The 20,730-nt window shown below is 43.3% G+C and overlaps 1 protein-coding gene across 1 annotated transcript in view; it reads left to right on the top strand.

Moving 5' to 3' along the window:
- The window catches only part of SLC44A5 (solute carrier family 44 member 5), a 77,075-nt gene extending 71,204 nt beyond the window's left edge, over positions 1-5,871 (top strand). The window contains 4 exon segments of the mRNA XM_057407145.1: positions 1,634-1,704; positions 2,975-3,063; positions 3,606-3,690; positions 5,674-5,871. Coding sequence (XP_057263128.1) covers positions 1,634-1,704; positions 2,975-3,063; positions 3,606-3,690; positions 5,674-5,786 — 358 coding nt within the window. The 3' untranslated portion in view covers positions 5,787-5,871.
- Positions 5,872-20,730: the final 14,859 nt, after the last annotated feature.

Below are 20,730 nucleotides of genomic sequence, written 5' to 3' on the forward strand. Positions count from 1 at the left end.
CTGATGGAATCCAACAGTTTTGTTGTGATTTGCTCTTTCAAATTCATAAGCATCCAGTATAGATTCCTCCAAGGAACCAATGGAGCCCTTGATAGGAGACCTGCAGATATACAGGAATGGTGTGCTCATCATCTGCCATATGTGTGTTTCTTGAGCTTTGGCCCACTCACTGTCTGTGAAAAAGGAAAGCAGAATCTTCAGAGTGAACCAGAAAGCTTATGGGGTGTCAGGGAGTGGAAGAAAAGAAGAGAGTACTTTGCTTTCCAGACCAGTATCTGTAACATACCCACATATCCCTTAGTGCTGGGAACTCCCCTGGCCCTTTTCCCTACTGTGAAGACTGCTGCCAAGCTCCCTGTTCTCATCAGTACTTTTCCTCATCGCTCCCGGCTCTTCCTGTACTACTGTGAGATCAGAAAATAGTGGAAGAATAACTTAGGGGCAGGTCATGTTGATACAATAGCAGGCAGCCTGATTGCCAGGCAAGAGACACAATAAAACTGGTTAGGTGATTCAAATTAAGTGAAGGACTGGGAGGTGGAGATGAATGGAGAGGGAGGCTGAAATAGGAAAATGAAAATGATGCTTAAGAAACTAGAGTGAAGAATTGGAGATGGGAGAATGGAGTGCATTCACTCCATTACCCCACAGTAATAGTGGCACGGGGTGCCCACGCTTGTGCAGTAGGGCAGAGAAGCTGCCTTCATGTGCTTTCCTAGCATCACCTCACTCCCGTTCCTTCATGTGCTTTCCTAACATCACCTCACTCCCGTTTGTGGTTTTGCTCTTAATCATTAAAGCAATAGCTAAAAGCCAGGCATGTACTTTTCATTGTTTCAATCTGAGGTGTTTTTGTCTTGTGTATATTGCTAATTCTGAATTCTGACAGGTTAATGATGATTTAATCTCTTTAATATTCCTTAATGTTCATCTTTCATGGTAGTCAGTGCTGTGCATTACCATATCCATAGCCTTCAGGCTGATGACACAAAGCTCATTTTCCATCCCATTATTTACCTGCAGTTTCTGGTAAGACAGGCTTGAAGTATTTCGAGCAGGAACTCCCTGCTGTTGCTTTCAGTGAGGGCTGCAGATTTACTGTCAGTTCTGCTGTCTACCTTAATTCATCTTTGTGCTTTGAGGCCTCCTGCCTTCAGTGTTGTACCATATCTTAAAATAGTGGATTTGGCATGGTATGGGGTTGTGAAATGTGGCCAGATGGGACAAAGTAAGAAGAAGACCTACAAGCATTGCTCTCTTTTTTCGGTGTGTATTTTGCCTCTTCTAGCCTGGTTTATCTGTGACCCTAGAAGAAAGGCTGAAATAAACATAATTTGATGTTTTGTTTTGTTTTTTAACCATCAAGAGCAGTGAATGGTCTTCAACTGCAGAATCAGTATTGCTGTATTAACTCACCAAGAGGCTCAGTGCTGCTTTGCTTCCTAGGATCAGGCTGTGACAAAGCCCATCTCAGTGTTGCATTTCTGCATGGTTGTATTGTCAGCCCATGAAACCAGCAGAAGGCACCTTCTTGGTCATGTTTGTCAATTATCTGTAGATAAACTATAGATTTAAGGAGAAATAATACAAGTGTCTGGATGGTGATTGTGGGTCATTTGTTCTTTGCTGACAGAGTTGCAGTTCTGGACAAAGTTACAGACTTCCTTTTATTCCTGGGGAAAATCCTCGTTGCTGGTGGTGTAGGTAAGCTAATGGTTTCTTTCCAACATTCTGTGTTCTGGTACCTACAAGCACACCATGTTCATATGTGCTTAGTTAACAGCTGGAGGTTCTCATGGGTCTTACCATTTGGGAAGCTTTCCGATGTTTGTGGGGTTTACAGGATTGAACTAAAATGATTCTTTTCTTTTTCCCCCCTCTCCCTCTGCCCCGTGTGCTGTTGGGAGCATCTTTTCCATAACTGGAGGAAGTGGGGCAGGTCTGCAGGAGATGGGCCTGAAGCTCTTCTGTATTCAAACTCATTATAGAATCATAGAATAGTTAGGGTTGGAAGGGACCTTAAGATCATCCAGTTCCAACCCTCCTGCCATGAGCAGGAACACCTCACACTAAACCTTTATAGCTGTAAGCTATAAAGGGATGTCTTAATTATCAGTAAATATAAAAATATGTTATTCATGCTTTTCTGCAACAGAAAAGTGATTTTATTTCTTAAATGGAACACTCTCAGAAATGGGGTTGACATGTTCCCTCACTGCGTTTGCAACTGCCACAGCTGCTTCAGTCATTAGTTTACAAATAACCACATTTTGTATTCTGTATACTAAAAAAGAAAAAATACTAACAAAGTCTGTTTTAATCAAAACCTGAAAATTAGTCCAAAGAGCAGGTCTAAGCTACTTTGTCATTGCTCTAGCCTGACTTTCAGCTGGGGTAGCAAATTTGATTTGAAACATGTTCTCCAAAATGTAAGCCATGGGATAGTGAAATTAATTAGTGCCTTTGTCGTCTTCAAGAATAAACTCTTTGGGTGGTCTCTGTTACAGGTACATTGGTCTGTTCTAAACCTCTCGTGCTTATCACTAACACTGCTGTTTCCCCATTTAATCTGAAGTAGCTCAGTATTTCTTCAAGCAGTAAAAGTTAAAGCAGCCAATTTTTCCTCAGTCTTTTTTATTTTACAAAAGATCCACCCATTGGCCCTTGTTATCCCATGTCATCGTCTTGTTTATCATCATGTATTAATTATGCTATTAAATCCAGTAGAATGATAAAACAATTCATTAAAATCTCTCTGGGCCCATGAATATCTTTATGGTAATTGATTCATTTACATATCTCTTCTGTCAGAATGCAGATCCAGGAGATAATTGGTGTTGAGGAATTTACTGGTTGCAAGCTCGTATTTAAACCCACCTTGGTTCTGGTGTCTGTTTGTTTTATCTCATCCACTCTTTAGGCTTAGGAAATCAGAGTCAGTACAGGAATCAGTGATCTTTTCTGCTTCTTGCAGGTGTTCTTGCGTTCTTTTTCTTCACTCAGAAGATACCAGTCATTGCACAGGAAGCACCAGCGTTAAATTACTACTGGGTACCATTGTTGGTAAGGAAACTACCTACTCTCCCTGACCATTGAGAACAATTTGAAGTGTCCAGACTACTCGGGGAATAGTCTCGTAGTAGCTCCTGTTGTCACCCTCTCAGTGGCATGCTGTCCACTGAGGTGAGGATTGAGCTGCAAAGGCTGGTGGTGAGGCACCAATGTCAGTGTGACTTCTAGTGGAAGGGACTTGTGATGCATCTCTTTCTCCTTTTGTAGCCACACTAGGCTCTGGGCCATCTCCAGGATGAGGGTTCTTTAGAATAAACTTGCAGGAGTTCAGAATATCCTTGGCATATATTCTCTTTGGGGATAGAAATGGCTGCAGTTTGGCAGCTGGAAAGCCAGCAGCTACTGCATGTTAGAATATAGTGTCTTGAGTCTGTGATCCCTTTCTGCAGAAGTAGTGACCTTTGGTAGAATTACAGAGGTGCCATTAAATCTTCCTAAATATGCTTAGCAGACTAGGCTTCTGACTTGTGTTACCACTGCCACACTGATGCTAAACTGAATTTGAGGGTTTATTGTGTTGGGTTTTTTTGTAGACAGTCATTATTGGCTCCTACCTAGTTGCACACGGGTTCTTCAGCGTCTATGCAATGTGTGTTGACACGCTTTTCCTCTGCTTTTGTAAGTACCATGGTTTCTTTCACTAATACCTGCAGGTGACAGGAAGAGTAGAAAACCACCTTATCCATTCCTTACAGAATTCTGGTGACATGCTATCAGACTGTGAAAAACAAACTGCTTTTCAGACTGGCTCCTTGATGTGCAGAAGTGTTTCAGTGTTCAGTTTTAATTAGTTTAAGTAATGGAAGGTAGCTGTCTGGCTCTTGGGGATATCTGGCTTTTGTTTTTCAGTCGTTCCTTAACTTTCATTAACGGGTTTTTTCTGGGTGCTTTGTAAAGAGCCCTGTACAGAAATGATTTACTTAAACCTTTTGTCAATAACAAAGTTATTCTTTGGTATACATGTTTATAGAATCATAGAATAGTTAGGGTATATATGTTTCTTTTAACTTAACAGCCCTGAACAAAGTATTATGCTAAAATGTCTTCAAATTTGTGTAAAATACCATTTAACAAACTATCTGTCCCTTGGACCCACCAGTGGCAAGCCATCTTGGGCACTCTCAGAGGGACTGCTGCTGTTCAGTGTGTCCAGTCAGAGAATACTGAAGTCACAAAAAAAATCTGTCTCAGATTAGGACGTGACTATAAGAAGAGGATGTACTTATTCCAAAATACATTCAGTTTCCTAGATTTATAGAATTAAAGAAACAAAGTATAATTTTCCTATAATCAAAGTCATTCTGGTTGAAGTTGCATGGTAGTGATTGCTCTTGCAACTGGTGAATTACTTGATAATGCTAAGGTGATACTGATCCCCTTAGCATTAGTCATAGGCTTGACTATAGTCATAGGCTTAATCTAGCACATGCATAGTGGATCACTGAGGCACGGTAAACATAGTAATACTGATCCTCCTTTTACAATGGCATAAAGTCTTTCTTTCCTTTAAACACTCACCTTCCTAACCTTGCTTCCCAAGGAACTAAGGTTAGCAGTGATTCTGGAAATACTGGGTGACCAAAGAATCACAGGAACAAAATGAGTCAGAAAACGGAATGTTAATGTCTAGTTGAGAGCTATTTATCTTACGGACTTTGGTTCTAAACAAACATAATCACAGGCAGACATAGGACTAATAACACTCCATAAGTAAGTTACTACTGTTATTTAGAGTGAAATGGAAATGGATCAAACTAATTAAATGTATTTTTTGGTGCACTCAAATATTAGGAGGTTTTTTTTTAATTCATTCCAGAGCCGCAGGGTATATACTGCCTTGGAGATACCTGAAGATTTGCTTCCTCTAACCTCTTTGCCCAGCCCTTATATGTAGTGCTCTCTCTCTGGCCCCAGCAGGGTTGCACTTGCAATGACTGTGCTTCCCTGCACACTCCCTCCAGATTGCTCATCAGTGTGAAATAGTTCACTGGTCTGTGACTACTGCGTGGCACAATCACTGGGCTGAACCCAGTTTAGTCATGGCCTTCTTCCTTTCCCTGGGGGAAGAAAAGCAGTATGTCTGCCTCATTATTTAAAATTCATATTCTGGTTTGCTTCCCGTGCAGTAATTCAGTAATGGTAGCCAGAGATCATATAGAATTTTGTGCACTTGTGGCATCAGGTTTTCAGAAGAACTTTATCTTAGGTAGTGAGAAAGGGTCCAGTTTTAAGAAGTGCTTAGATCCTCAGCTCTCGCTGGGGCAAAATTTTAAGCCAGAAATGCCAGGCTTCTGTGGAAGCATGAATGTTTCAGAGAATTCCCACCTATACTGCCAAACCAAAGACTGAGGAATAAACTGCATATATTGCTGTCATTTAAAAATGGCTAGATGCTTGCATCTCTGCTTTGTGTAAAACCTCTTCTGGTTTGAGCAAATAGAAATTTGGTAGTGTCCTTTGTCAACAGTACAGCTGAACTGCCTTGACTGAGACTGGTTTTAATATTGGGTCTTCTTCTGCTCTCTCTTTTCTTCAATTCTGGATGTGTGTGTGGTTGAACTGCTGTCTGCTCTTCTGGCTGCTTTTGCTGTGTAAATTCAGGTGAAGACCTGGAAAGAAATGATGGATCTACAGCAAAGCCCTACTTCATGTCAGCTAGCCTTCACCGAATTCTAGGGAAGAAGGAGCTAAGCCCTAAGAAGGCAGCGGGATAACATACACTAAACTGCAACATCAAAACAGTGTCACTTTTAAGCAAAACTTGTATAAAGTAGGCAAAAGTAAAAACTGTAAATGATGCTTCTGGTTAATGGGTGATTCTTTTTTCCTTTTGCTTATATCTAAAAAAAATGAGCAACATTGGTAACATTTAACTAGTTTAAGTGCTTAAACTAACATCTGTGAAAACAGGCCGCGTTTTAGTTTATAGAGTGCCTATGAGAAGGAAAATGTAAATTTCAAGCTTTTTTAAGTCTATAATGATGTTTTAATAACTTTTGTAACACAAGTTGCTGCCTTAGATGACAGCAGTTTTGATAATGTTTCTTTTTGTAAGTGTATATTTGTAAGAGAAATTCAGGCAATTTTTTGAAAGCACTAACATAACCTAATCAGCCATAAAAGATTGTTTGAGACTCTCTAGTTACCCAGGAGATGGTACTAAATTTGTAAATATGGTGCTATGATTGTATTTTTTTGTACAAGCTGGTTCACAGCTATTTAAACTGTGATTATACATGCATTAATGATTCCCTACACTGAAAAATGTAGTGATATTTTAATCACATCCACATCTGCGTCTTTTATGAAATGATGGTACCCTGCAGGTCCCAAAGAAGGTGGTCAGAGGAGACTATACCTGGTCCTGCTTAAAGTGAGGTTTTCTGTGAGTTGTGCTTGAAAGACGATTTAATCAAGAGAAGGTCCCACTGCACTCGATTTGTGGTTTCACAAAAGAAGTTTCATCTGGTACAAGATGGTGAATGTATCGTTTTTAGCTGATGCGTGAGAGAGATGCACTTAATATCCCCCTATCTCTGATTGTTCTGTGTTATGAGGAGCTGAGTTGCACTGAAAGGAAAACCAAATGCAGTCTTTTTTAACTTGGAGGAAAGCCTTGGCTGCAGTTGTGAAAGGAATTCTGTTGCCATTGCCTAGCTCAGAAGGGCTCCTTAATAAGACATTGCAGTGACCGTGCGTGTCCTGAGGGCCAGGCCTGCTCCTTCAGCAGGTCTCCGGGCTCTCAGGTGCTCACACAGAAATGTGTTAAAACATTGAACTCAATTATTCTCATGATGCAGCATGAATTACTTAGATACTGAAACGTGCTCTAAAAGATTTAGTTTGCTTTTTGATTATTAAATTTGCCCGGTCATTAGAACAATATCCAGTGGTAGAAAGCACATTAATATTCTGTTCCATTTAATGACCCTCCCATTAGTAGAAGTGTCACTGAGGTTAGTAGCAGCTCTGCTCATGGAAGAAGTCTTACACTGGAGTGCTTCTCAAGTCCTTTATTGCCATGAGCTGAGCTGAAAAGGTTTTCATTTATTGGTCTCATGGGTGCCCAAGGACCCAGCCACACTGATCCTGACCCTAGTTTTCATGGATTCCACCACAGTGGGTAAGATATTCCATTACTGTCTGCTTGCAGCAGTGGCATGTGCCATGCCTCTGCCAGACCTCTTACAGAAGTTCAACACTTGACATAATTTCCTAGCCCCAGGAGTCAGTTGGTCTCACAAAGGGAAAGGCAAATTCTTTTCCAGATGATTTGAATGCAAATTTCTGGGGAAAATTTCCTGACAATCCACATCCCAAAGTGATTTTGCTCTCTAACAACTCATGGCTCCAGTTCATGATAACTGTAAGCACTAGAAGCAGAAATACTGCTGATGTGGCCGGTGTGGGGTCCTGCTGATGCATGGTGAGTACCACCCCTGTGCTGCTGGCACGTGCACAGCAGGGTCTCAAAACCTGGTGAGCTGATGCACAAGCACAGGGTACTCACATGCATTCCCTGTGATTGGGTTGGCACTGCAGCACTTTCCCTGGAGCAGAAATGAGGGGTCTGGTTTAGGACTCAAGTAATGTAAAGGTGTACAGTTTCAAATGGAACTGCTGGTTGTGGGCACCTTCAGATTTTGAGAACCCCTCTTAGCCTAGAGTAAACCTGACTTTTGGAAAGGGCTGAGGAACCTGCCTTCAGAAAAACACAGGCTTCCAACTACGAAGTTTTGCATCATCATCATCATCATTCCCTTCTCCTTATGTGCATGGTGTTGAATATCCAACCCCCCCCCCCCCCCCCCCCCCCCCCCATTCTAATCTCTTCTGAGAATGCAGTCAGTAGCTTTCTGGGGTCTGTGTCACCATTCTGTGATCGAAGGAGCGGCTGGTGTGATCACAGCCTGTCTGCTCAACCTTTCTTTTGAATTTTATTTTTTCCATAGTGCTGAGTGGTTAGTTTGCATTAAGGAATCTATATTTCTATTGGACCTGAGTGTCTTACTGGGAGCTCAGCTGAAAAAGCGTGTTTCTGAACACAGTGTGGTTTTTTATCATATGAATGTAACCATAGGGTTTATTAGGAATAAACCATAATAGACATAGTAGACAGTCATTTGACTAGAAGACTTTTGTAACAAGCCTATGCATTTACTAAAAGAATTTCTAAAAGTGAAAGTTTTAAATTGTATTATTATTTATATACAGTAAATATATATGTATAAATTTGCTTCACTCACTATTTTGTGAAATCATTTAGAATGTGATCATCATTTCTGAGAAAACTTAAAAGCCATTTTCTTAATGATATAATTATGAGAACTGTGACAATATAAAGCAATACCACGTAGATTTTGTAATCACTAGATTCAGTAAATAAATCAGAATGATTTAATACTAAGATTGGCTTTAAAAAATAAATTGCTGTTAATGAATTAAGTAGAAATTAATGCAAGTAATTACATGGGAAAGAATAACATAAAATATTTTAAGACTAACTTATTATAATGGTTCCTAGCTCATCCTGTGTGCCAGAGTCTGCAGCCTTGCACCGCAGAGGAGGTCCTAGTGGTGACATTCATGGATCTGGACATGTCCTTTGTTGCTTTATTTAGTGTAAAATTGAAAATTCCATCCCTCACTTCAGAGAGTGGAATCTGTAGTAGCTGTGTCTGTAACACGGTGAATTATGTCCTGTGTGCTTTGCTCTGAGCCCATGGGAGTTGGTGACAATGTGCCCACCCATCCCATGAGGCACAGCCCCGTGGCACACGTGGCAGATGTGACACATGTGACAGACGTGGCACGCGCTGGTGGGCGTCTGGTGCTGACAGTGCAAGAGAGGAGGTGATGCTGGGACCAAATATGTGGCAGAATCCCATTGTGCTGCTGCTGGCAAAGGGCTTGGCAGGTTCTGATCCTTCCCGGCCCCAGAAGCTTTGGGAAGGCAGAAAGCCCCATTTATGGACCCCATGAGCAAGCAGAACATAGAAACCAAGAGACAGTAGAAAGCACCTGCTATCACATCCCCGTAGTCATGTTTGGTTTAGTTCTGGTTGGGTTCATTGTGCCTCCCTAGGGTATATTAATGGATGGCTTTCATTTACACGTTTTATACCAAAGGTTTAATATCAAGCCTTCAAATTTTGTAAAAAAGGGGAAAAAACAGAAAAAAAAAAAGTAACCCCAGAAACAAAACAAAGAAATGAGAAAGATGACATCGTTTCTTATGCTGAGGTGTTTTTTAACAAGTGGTATGCAGCAGCAGATTCTCGGGTGTCCCAAGGATGCTGAATGGTCTCTTGGACGCTACTGTTTAGAAGGATGAGATACTGTAAAGTTGCATGTTCTGCTGTAGAACAGAAAACAGATTTTGGCAGGTGCAGTGTCAGGCTGGTTCTGGACAGTCAGTAAGTGTTCTTCTGCAAACGGTTGTCAGAGGAGATGGGGAAGAACAGCCTGGCTCTCCTGGGTGACGTGTAATGTCTGTCAGTCTCCTTTGGGTCTCTTGCTCAGCCTGGACAGCTGTGTCGTCTCAAAGTGCCTTACAGGCTGTTACTTCACCTGCCTTCTATTCCGAAGTTTATTCGCACCAAGTAGACTACAGAACAGGAAAGGATTGGTAGGGAAAGGCGTGCTCTCCTTATTTCCAATTAACTGATACGCAGTGAGCTATGGGAGAGCTGTTGGTTGTGCCTGGCTGCGGGATGCAGCTCCCGCAGTGTGGTGAAGACACGGACTGTGTGGTCCAGGAGGAAACCCGTCATGGCCATGGTCAAATAATCCAATGAAACCAATGCAAGGTGTTCTGTTTTCAGTAGTACAGTCGTTTATAGCTTTAATTTATGCCATGGTGAACTCCTGAGCTGGGACCAGCGGTTCTGCTTTGAATTCCAGCGCCCATACCATTGTACCTGTTGCTGCGGGGAGAGCTGGGCTCGAGTACTGAGAGCAGGAGGGGAGAAGCCGGTGCATCATCCATCCTCCACATTGCGCCTGACCATTTTCTATTCTAGAAATGTTTATAAATTATGCTAAATTTTTAAACTTTTGATACAGGTGATGATTTTGAGGTGATGTTAATTTGTACTGCGCTGTGATCCAATTGAAAAGAGAACTGTTTATTCATGTTCCAGTAACACTGGTGCTACTGATACTGTCTGTTACTCTGCTGCAGAGCATCCACATGTATTTCTCCCAAACACCGGCTTGTAAAACCACGGAAAAGGCTGTTTAAGGAGCGGGACGGAGGTCACTGTCTCGTTGATGTGATTGTTAAATTGTCACCTTGACAAAACCAAACTGACAAGAGCACGACAGTTTGAGCTCTAAACGCTGTTGCTTCTGCTGTGGAGAAACGGGCCTGCGCTGCTGCAGTACCTTTGCTGACAGGAGCGTGTCCCTTTGTTGTTCACTGTTCTCAGCTCTTGGGGATTGTTCTAATAAAGGTTTGGATACAAACACGCGTCCCTCTGTGCTGCCGGGGACCCGCGGGCGGGCGCTGCCGGGGACCGGGCTGGAGGCGGAGGGGCCGGGGCGGGCGCGGATCAGGTCGGTAGAGCCGGGCCGGGCGGTTCAGTGCCGCTGCCCGTGCCCGCAGCGAAGGCCCCGCTCTGCGGGTGTGGGAACGGGGCTGGGGTTAGGGTTAGGGGGAGGGTTAGGGTTAGGGTTAGGGGGAGGGCTCTGCTCGGTCCGGGTCGTTACGGGGCTGCCGGGGTCTGTTTGAGCCGTGCAGTAGCAGAACACGGCGGAGGGCGGGAGCCCCTTCTGGGACCTCCTGGCGCCAGAGCAGGGGCGTTTTGAATGAGCCGCAGAGCCCCGGCCTGGTTTGGGTTGAAGGGACCTTGAAGTTCCTCCAGCTTCAAGCCCTGCCGCGGGCAGGGACCCATTCCACTGGAGCGGCTTGCTCCAAGCCCCTGTGTCCAACCTGGCCATAGAAATCTCTTTTTGGGTTTAGGAAACTCACCCCTTTCCCCCTTGTGTTCGTGTGAGCGTAACAGAACTGCTGTTACACACCACGGGCTGACTTCACATGCTTCTCTGGCAGGGGACGTGCTGCTGGTGGTGTTGCCATCACAGATGGAGCTGTAGAAGGCTGGAGGCCAGGTCCTTCTGTAACAAGTAGGGAAATAAAAGCAGGAGCTGCCTGCAGCATGTGGGTCTGGCAGATGGAGAAAACCCACACCGAACCAACAACCCCCAGAACCCCAAAACCAAACAACAGCCACCAACCAAACCCAGTGCAAAAGCTTCTCAGCGGGGAGATCCATCTCTGCAAAGGGAGCACCAGGGCAGTTATCTGGAGCCAGGACAGAGGCAGTATTTGGGCTGGAGGTCAACAGCTAAGGCATGCGGTGTAAGTTGTTGAATGTGTGGGAGCCCTGCCTGAGAGGATGCTCCTGGCATCCGGCAGTGGTTGCAGTGAAACCTGCAGGTAATGTTCTTGTCCCAGCACAGAAAGGCTGATGCTGCCGCTGCCGCTGTCAGCTGGGCAAAACGGCTCAGCCTGGAGGGTTTAGATGTGGGCAAGGCTGGTCCAGGCTGAACACTGGAAGGTGGACGGTAATTGGCATCTTCAGAGGGATACTGGCTTTGTTTTACAGTGAGGCTGATGGAGGCCATGCCACCAGGAAGAGGCAGAAGTCTGGCAGAGAGCAGATGCTTGGAAGAGCTAAAAGGTGCTGCAGTTCTACAGCACATTTCATGAAAGCACTTCTTTCTTCTTCCTTTCTTTTCACATTTGATCAGACACAGATTTGGCCGATGCCGCCTGCGTGCTTTTGTTCTGTAGAGCACCACTGGAAAGCTCAGTCCTGACCATGACAATAAGCAACAATAATAGCAAAGCACTGCTCATGTTAAAGCACAGCATCAGGGGTTGAATTCAGGGGATGATGTGAGGCCTTTCCAAATCTCTCATTGTGTACCCAGATACTGGAAGAGACATTTGTAATATAGAAGTTATTGTTAGGGGATTTTGGAGCATAGAGAACCTTTACCATGTGTCTCATATGTACATAGTTATTTTAATTAAATGTGGATTATTTTTTTAAGCTACATCAGTATCTGCTCTTAACACACATGGCCTGTTGGAACTGACTGCCGCTATTCATTATATTGTTCTTCAGAACGTCAGGCTTACTAGCAAAATTCCTTTCTTGCCTCCTTTTAAGTATGTTTTCAGACTGATGTGTTTTATATCTCACATGGTTTTCCTGCCATTCCTATTACTTTTAAATCTAACACTTGGCTGCATGCCATAGAACCTTTAATCCAGCCCCAGATGAGTTCTGGGGAGGAGAGGACACCTTGCATCCCACATGGTGCTGCAGTGGTGCTGGGACAGAGCAGTGGTGTGCCCTGTCTGAAGAAGGAGGCTATGAGGTAACTGATCTGCACTAGTGAAACAGACCCTGGCCGTAAATACAGGATGAAGATGTTTCTGCCTGTGTGTGCGGGTTTGACGTGTACTGCTGGCTGTGTCCTTGCTGCTTCACTTTGCAGATGAACGTTGCTGTTGGTGCATTCTCTCCTGGGACCTGGCATGCTGCTCTGCAGATCCGCACATCTGCAGATGGCTTGGGGAGGGAAAGGAAGGGATTGTTTTATACAGAGCTTCAGAATGCAGTTTCTGGTTGCCATCACTTTCAACACATCTGACCGACTCAATTTCCTGTCTTGAATCAACTTTCATTTCATTAAGTCCCAAGTTTTCATTTCTGTTGGTTGTCTGGGCGAGATATTTTCATTCTGGAGCCTGAAAGAGCCCAAGTTTGGAAAGGAATCAGTGTAGTCTCAGGAGAAGGCTGCGTGCTCACATGCTTAATCTGCTCCAAATGATCATGTCAAAAGTGGGGTTTGCAGTTTGGTTTTATTTCTTTTCTTTGTTTCTTTAGTTTGTGCAGTTCCAGTTCCTTGCAGCAATACAAAGTGCTTGAAGAGCACCATCCCACTGGTATGGTTAACTCATGGTTAATCACAGTCTAACACTCAGCTGTAGTGGTTTGGGGTCACTGGAGCTTTAACAAGTCAATGTTATATGTTTGACTTTAATATTTAGTGGCTTTTGTGTCCAGTGGTGGCCACTCTTCCTGAACTGATGTCATGACCAGAAACATGTAACTCAATGTGCAGAATGTTTTAGCATCCTTGCCCACTGCCAAGGTGCCTGTACAAATTCCTGCGGAGACACTGAAGATCAGGATGTGTATTGAATGGTAACGCTTCTCTGAGTTAAACTGTGCATAACATACATGCACGTGTTGTTTTGTGTTTTAAAATCGTATTTGGGGTAAGTGCCATGTATCCATGGATCCATGTCACAGGAATTTCTGCTGATTGTTTCTGAAAGTAGTAAAAAAGGTGGTTGTCAGTTGTTCCCGCGTTCAGTGAATTACAGTTCACATCCTATTTGAATGATACTTTTACAGTTAGCTGTCTCAGATAACCTGCTAGCTCCCATAAAAACCCAAGCATTCCCTTGTGTGATTTTTCTCTGTGGAGTAGCTGTCTTTCAAATGCAATACCTCATTTTTAAGACAAGGAAATGTGTAACTTTTATCTGCCAGTGCCCTGTTACTTGTTCTAAGTTCCCTGTGTTCCAGCAATGAACTTTATTTGCAGGAGGTCCGGATCAGGAGACAGCCTTCTCCCGTGAGGTCAGCTTGGGATGGCCGCTGTTGTAGGATATCACTGGGGGGCAGGAGGGCTTTAAGAGATAATCCCAAAGGGGAACCCCGCAGGCCAGGAATGTTGGGGAGAGCTGACGCAGAGCCGTGTGTGCCCAGCAGGGTGAAGCTGGCGGTGAGCAGGGTGCGGAGGGTTGTGCGAGGGGAGGAATGTGCAGTTCTCAGGCAGAGCAGGAAGGCGCGAGGTCTTTTCACAGGATTTCTGTTCATTTGCTGCTTGTTTGTGTGGGGAAAAGAGAAATTCGCGAGAGCAGAAGAGCAAAGATGAGCACTGGAAGGGAGACAAATGATGGATGGAGAGTCAAACGCTTGATTGTGGTGAGGCCACCGGTGCTGCTGCCCCTGGTGATGATGAGATGCTGTAGAGCTCATGGGTCTCACATCACACTTCAAGAGTCAGTTCTTACTGCATTGTTCTATTTTTTAACCTAAGGGCTGCACAGCTATGGGGAACAGATGAAGTGAGCACGCTTTAAAGCACAAACCAAATGGAAAGAGAAAACTCACACATATAAAACGCTTTTTAAAGCATTTTTTGAAGAAAGACTGGTCTGAGCTATACCCTGAATTATTTTTTTCCCTGATGATAGATTTTACAATGGTCAATACCTGTTTGCTGGTACATCCTGGTACAGTCCCTTCTGAGGGTGTAAATACCCTCTTACAACAGTGATATGTTGATTAGCTTTTTGTCATCTTAATGTCTGCATGAATAATTGCTTCCACATAAGAACATTATGTACTGAGATCAGAGCAGTCACCATGGAGCGCAGCTGTGCTGGAGCAGGTAGCACAACACAAAGAGGCAAAGTCTTTGTTCTGTTGGGTGCTTCAAAAGCAAGTTCCCAGAAGTTGCTTCTTTGCACACAGAGAAGTCACCAAAACCTTCTGCAAATTTCTATTAATATAAAATGGGAAAGAAAATGAATGGGAGCAGGAAAATGTGCATCTTTATAGAGCAGTGTTTAAAGTGGACTTTGTGGGATTTGGAGGGGAGACCTTTTTCTTGCAGAAGTAGTACTGTCTCCTCATTTGATTTGTTCTGGTTTGAGCCACTTTATCAAGGTTGCTCTCTACAGATTTTTTTTTTCCCACTGCTTGCTTTGCTGAGTTCAGGCCTTTCAAACTGAGAGAGCAGAACACTCGCTGACCAGGATACTTGCAGAGGAAGACCAGGGGATGTGACTGGTCTGCAGGCAGTGCCTGACATAGCTTAGGGAGTATTATTTTTCTCCCCCAGCCCTGGTCCTCCTCCTGAAGTAAGCTGCAATTTTCTCATGCTGGAAGTACCTCTCATATCAGTAGACTGACTGTGGGTGTCCTCATCAGGTTGATCTAGAGTTTCTAATGAGAAGGGAGGGAGAGACAGTCTGTGATGCTCCAGCAGCCTGGTGAGAGAAAACTGCTAAAGCTGAGACAACTTCTGTTGTGTCCCCTCATTTGATGACAGTGAGACAGCAGGTCAGGCGTCAGCACTGATTCTAAAATCACTGTCATATCTTTCATCTCAGGGGAGTATATTTGGAAAATAGAGGGCACAGTGCGCAGACTTATGTTGCTAGCAAAAAACCTAACTGCCAGACACTTCATCCCTCAAATCCAGGATGTTCTGAATAGACAAAGAATGGATTTTTGTTCTTGAGCCAGTTTACACTTGAAACCCCCTGACCTTACAACCTTTACTGCTCCTCAGAAGCTGTATGGCTGGGCTGGACTCGCAGGCACGTTAACAAATATGTGGTCTCCTTGATGCACCTCTGGGGAAGAGCACGTATTGTGCTTCCAGATGATGTCCTTACACACCGAGCTCTGTTTGTAAAATGCTTAGAAACTATATGGACACTATTGGAGTAGCTTAGATCAAAGAATTAAGCCCTTGAGCTTCTAAGCATGAGTTCAGAAAGAGAGTTACTGCCTTTGTTGTGAACACTGGTGTTCTGGATGCCTGTGGTTTTGTAACAATGCCTTAAAAAGCATGAGAGAATTAAGCACAGTCTCAGGAGGGATATCCAACACTTCTCTCAAACAGCGAAGATGTCACATACCTTCTTAATGTCCCTGCTGAACTGTCAAAATACCAACTTGGAAAAAACACATCCAGGTAAAGGTGGCTGCATCGGCATCCTGGCTGGGCTAAGAAACAGCAGAGCAGTGTGGGACCACCTGTGTGCCCATCAACAGAACCATGCTCTGTTTACCTTACACTTCATTCTGCCTGTGTAGGAGAAGAGGAAAACTCTTTTCTTAGCTGCGCTAGGCATTAGGTATGGAACAACAATACTCAATGACATCTTCATGCAGGAGAGTTTGGATTTGTAGCTCTGAAAAAGCTGGGATTCGTATGTTCTGTAATCACCTCGTATTCTAGCTTACCATAATAATTTTTTGTCCGTAAGAAGGCTGAATGCTGCAGCAGAGCAGTGTAATGCAAAGTTAGCTCCTTTTTAGCATTGCTAAAGGTCTGTTGTGTGCTGACAGAGCAGGAAGTGTCCCAGTACCTCTGCCTGGTGGCAGTACAGCTCAGTGGGAATTGCTGTCAGCTGGAGAAGCCTCCTGTATGACTGCAGCAGCCGTGGTGCTTCAGCTTAGTGCATGAGAGCAAATTCTTGGTAGTCCAGAAGCAAGGTATTGAGGCAGCTGTGTCATAAACAGCAAATATAGTAAAACCGAGTGTTACATGTAGATAAAACTATTGGAAAAGCCAAATGAAGCCACGGAAGAGCCTTTTTGCAAGAGATCAGTCCAGAGGCTAAATGGTTTCACTCTGTGTTGCTGCTGGCATCCATTCACATCGAGAGTCACCAGTGCTGGATTGTCATTACAGCACAACTGTATTGGGTTGCATCAAAATGCTCCTGCACCTAGAAATATCAAACAGACTGTACATTCTGGGTCAGAGCATTTTCCTGGACTGCTAGTTGGTTAGAGGACACGCTGATAAACCAGCTCAGTTCCTCTACTTGCCTTGGAAGGATCTCTGTTTGAGTCAAACCAGCCATCCAGAAACTGAGAGCAAAGCACCGTATCTCTTTCTACACCTAAAAATGAGCAGGGATATATTTATTTCAGCTGGTTCCTTGGGAATACTTACTTTGCTCTTCGCAGGAAGGAGCTGCAGAAGGGGAACATGAAGGAGAGAATGCCATGGAGGAGGATGCACTTGTACCAGGTAAATTTGGTGTAGCTGACCAGGGAAGACGTTACACATTGAAAAGGCTCCACTGCTAAGATATTAATTTTATTTTATGTTTCAATTCCTTGGCATCCATTTCATAGAAGAGCAGATTTTAAACTGTTTGGTTCTGGGAGTTTAAGTTTGCCTAAATCAGGATCAAGGATGGAATATAAAACCGCCAGCCCTAAAGAGTATGAGAAAGACCAAGTGTTGACAATGAGCCAGGTGGGGATAACGCTGGATGCCAGGGTGGAGAACAAATGCAGATCAACATTAAGGTTATTTTTTTCTTTTGGAGGCTGCTCATGATGTGTAATTTCTTTAAAACAGAATGCAAAAAACATTTGGTAGGGGGTTATTTTAGCATATATGGAAGAGCTAAGAATGACTCAGTAAGTCTTTTCTTTGGACTTCATTTTATACAGTAAACTCCCACTGGAGAGAAAACCAACTCTCATACATTTGTGTTAAAGTTATTACCTTTTTTTAAATTTTATTTTATTTTTATTTAATTACTATTACCAGACCGACTGGGAAAAAAATCTGTAAATAATCTTAAAGCAATGGTCTTGTGAGAAATGGACCTCCAGAGTTTGGGATTGTGTTGTTCTAAGTGACAATCCCAAACGCACCCGCTTTTCCAGATTTAGGTAGTTGGTGAAAGCACACAGTAAGTACCTGCAGCATTCCTGTTTCTTTTAACCACGAGGGACAGAGAGGCTGCATGAATGGACCTGGCTCCGAACACGTTCTGGAGTCAGCGTTTCTTAACAGGGTGAGCATTAGTTACATCCTTACCTATAACTGAATCCTCTTACACCTTAAAGGAAAAACTATTCTGCTCAAAACCAGGGCAGCTACATAGGACAACAGGAGGTCACTCTGAAATGGATGTTAGAATTGCATTCCATTACTGTGCATTAAAACCAGGTAAAAAGTACTGCAGTAGGTACCCACTACCGTACCTTGTTCTCTCATGTTCTACCCAAGAACACGTGAAAAAGGGTTATCGGATCGGTATGTTTTCATTTTTAAAAGAAACAGGAGAGTTACAGTGTGCAAACATACACTCCAGTGTAACTCGATTGATAAACAGCTTAGAGGCAGCCCGTGCTTTGTTACTGATTTGTACTATCTTTTTCTGTCCCTAGATGTCCCTGTGCTGGAGGCTCAGCCGCACAGACCTGAGCTGGGTTTTCTGGATGAACTCCACCGGTTCAGCAGTTTTCTGCTCTTCGTTTAAGCTAATGATAACTTTTGTTCCATTTTTTGAGAACTCGTGCTTGTCGCGCTGGTAGGGACTCTTGTGGCAACTCTGAGGGCTTCGGTTTCCATTGTAGAATGAGTCGGAGTTCAGAGTCAGCTGCCAACAACAGCAATGCGCAGAATGCAGTTGGCAGAGGTTAAATATTTGGACTTGCAAATGTTTCTCTGCTGCAGGCGCACACACTTTTCTCAGGAGCTGTCTAGGGAGTACGTGTGGAGGAGCTGCATGTTTGGAGTTCAAATGTGTGTTGCTGTAATGGTGAAAGCTATGGTGAAATCAGTGGTACAGAATCCAGTAAACCATTAGCCAGGGCTGGTTACGGGCGCTTCTGCACAGGGCCAGCAGAGTGGTGGCCTTTGTGGATCTTCTAACTTGGTATTCATGTCACTAGCGAAGAATGGGGGTGACCACCTCAGGGATTACAGCAGGTCACAGGTGGCTGGACAAAAAGCAGGAAGCAGAAGGCTTGCAACTTCCACTTTAATAATACATCCATCCATCATAAACCAGCTGCCGTTCTGAACTAAAGAGAATCAAGTTTATCTGTTGGAGACTAGTGCGACTTCTGAATAAGTAATGATTTTAAATGCAACTTAATTTAAAAGCAAGACAAGAAAAAGGGGGACAAAAGCACAGATTCTTGTGTCAAATATTTCTGGAAATAGCATCTTTTATGAAGAGGCCGACCCTTGTACATCTATGTGACTACCCATCCTTTTTACATCACTAACCGTGCATGTCCTAAGGAGGGGTGTATTGCAAGATGGAAACACAGGGTTCAAGAAGGCAATGCCATATATCAGAGCTGAGCTGTAAAATTTCATAGGAGGGGCAGGGGGAAAGACAAGAGTCATCAGTCTCTTCAGAAATGAAAGCTATTCGTGACAGTTATCTGTACTTATAAAAAAGAATTAATAAAGGTGGAAGTACAATAAGACCAACTTGCCTAAACTTTAAGCAACTCTTCAACTCTATATGTAGTCATAGAAGGGATGCAGAAAGTAGTTACGGTTACTATAATGCAAATGTAGAAAACAGCTTCTGGCCAAAAAGCAAACTCATGACATCAGGCAGCATTAGCAAATGTCAGCAAGGGCAATGTGTACATCTATTAATAAATCTAACCAGGAGTGATGCTAGTGCTGGCCTGTTACTCAGAGTCAGAATTATAGCCAGGGAACACCACAAGTCCAGACCAGACCCTCACCTGTGTCAGTTTTGACCAAAAAAACCCAGACAAACAGAAAAGGAAATCTCTGGTCAGGTCCAATCCGATTGTCTCCTTGGAGAACTGAACCAGGCAGCAACCTCCCCACATCATTAACTCTTATTTTTGAGGGACACCAGGATAGATGCTGTAGGAATAGATTGCTTCTTCACTTTGCAAACTGATGTACTAGCAGCTTCTCATAATAAACAGAGATCCTTTAGAAGCTCTGTGGAGCATGCGCTAGGCAGGACACTTTTCATCTCTGTTTCTACCTCCTCCTCCAGCAGGTTGAATATAATACATTTTAAGTTTTATTTTACAGTGCAATTACTTGTTCCAACACATTACATGAGCCAGCCCCAACTTGCATTGGTTAGGTCAGGGAAGGAAGGGGAAGAGGAGTGGAAGTTGATAGCCAGCCTCCTCAGAGGTCTTTTGAGACACAACTGTAACTTTTATAGTGATATTTCTTCCTTTGATAACCTCTTGATGCAAAATATGTTTTGGATCTTTAGTTCCATTTTGGATTTCTTAAGATATGTAGCATTGAAACTATTAGCAAGTGTCATATGATCATCCTATAATGTAGGCTAAACACTTTGGCATCAGAGAACATATTACAAAGTTCTCTGCAAAAGCATCTACAGAGCACTAGGCAGAGCTCCATATATTTCTCTGTACAAGATCCCTTAAGCAAGATGTTAAGATGCATTATTTCATACATCAATTTGAAATTGAACCTGTGCAGTCTAAAAGGCACTGACTGAGCATACTGCATATTCCTGCTGGAACTATAGCTTCATTCTCTTTCTGTGAAGAGAGCCCACTCATTTCCTCAGCACTGCAGTATCCAAGTTAGGCTTTAAACAGCAACAACAAGACCAGATCCTCCAATGGAGCTTCCTATTTTCTACTCTACACTTACAAATAGCTGCTCAGTCTTTCGTAGCAGCAAATGAATTCTCCTGCTTCCTATTTTCATAGGGAAATGGGAAAATTGCTCCCTATTTACCTTAATCCTGCACTGAACAGAAGAGGGTTTCATAAATAAGACCAGACTTACTTTGTTTCAGGCTACTTAAAGCTGCTTAGTCCCCTAGAGTGACTAATCACTTTTCTTTAAAGGGGACTTGACACAAGGCAGGTTGCATTTTAAATTACCAAAATTAGCATTATTTAGCATTTAAGTGGTAAAACTTCAGCAGTAAGGTTGTCCTACTTGTATAACAGACCCAACAAATGGACAAAAACCAGTCTGTCTGCTGATACACATGCAGTTTTGTACCATACAGCTGCACGGAGCTAGCTTAGG

Source organism: Pezoporus wallicus, unplaced genomic scaffold (genome assembly GCF_028554395.1).
Source record: "Pezoporus wallicus isolate ANWC-B61680 ecotype Strahan unplaced genomic scaffold, APGP_CSIRO_Pwel_v1 contig_8805, whole genome shotgun sequence".
NCBI classification, from domain to species: Eukaryota; Metazoa; Chordata; class Aves; order Psittaciformes; family Psittacidae; genus Pezoporus; species Pezoporus wallicus.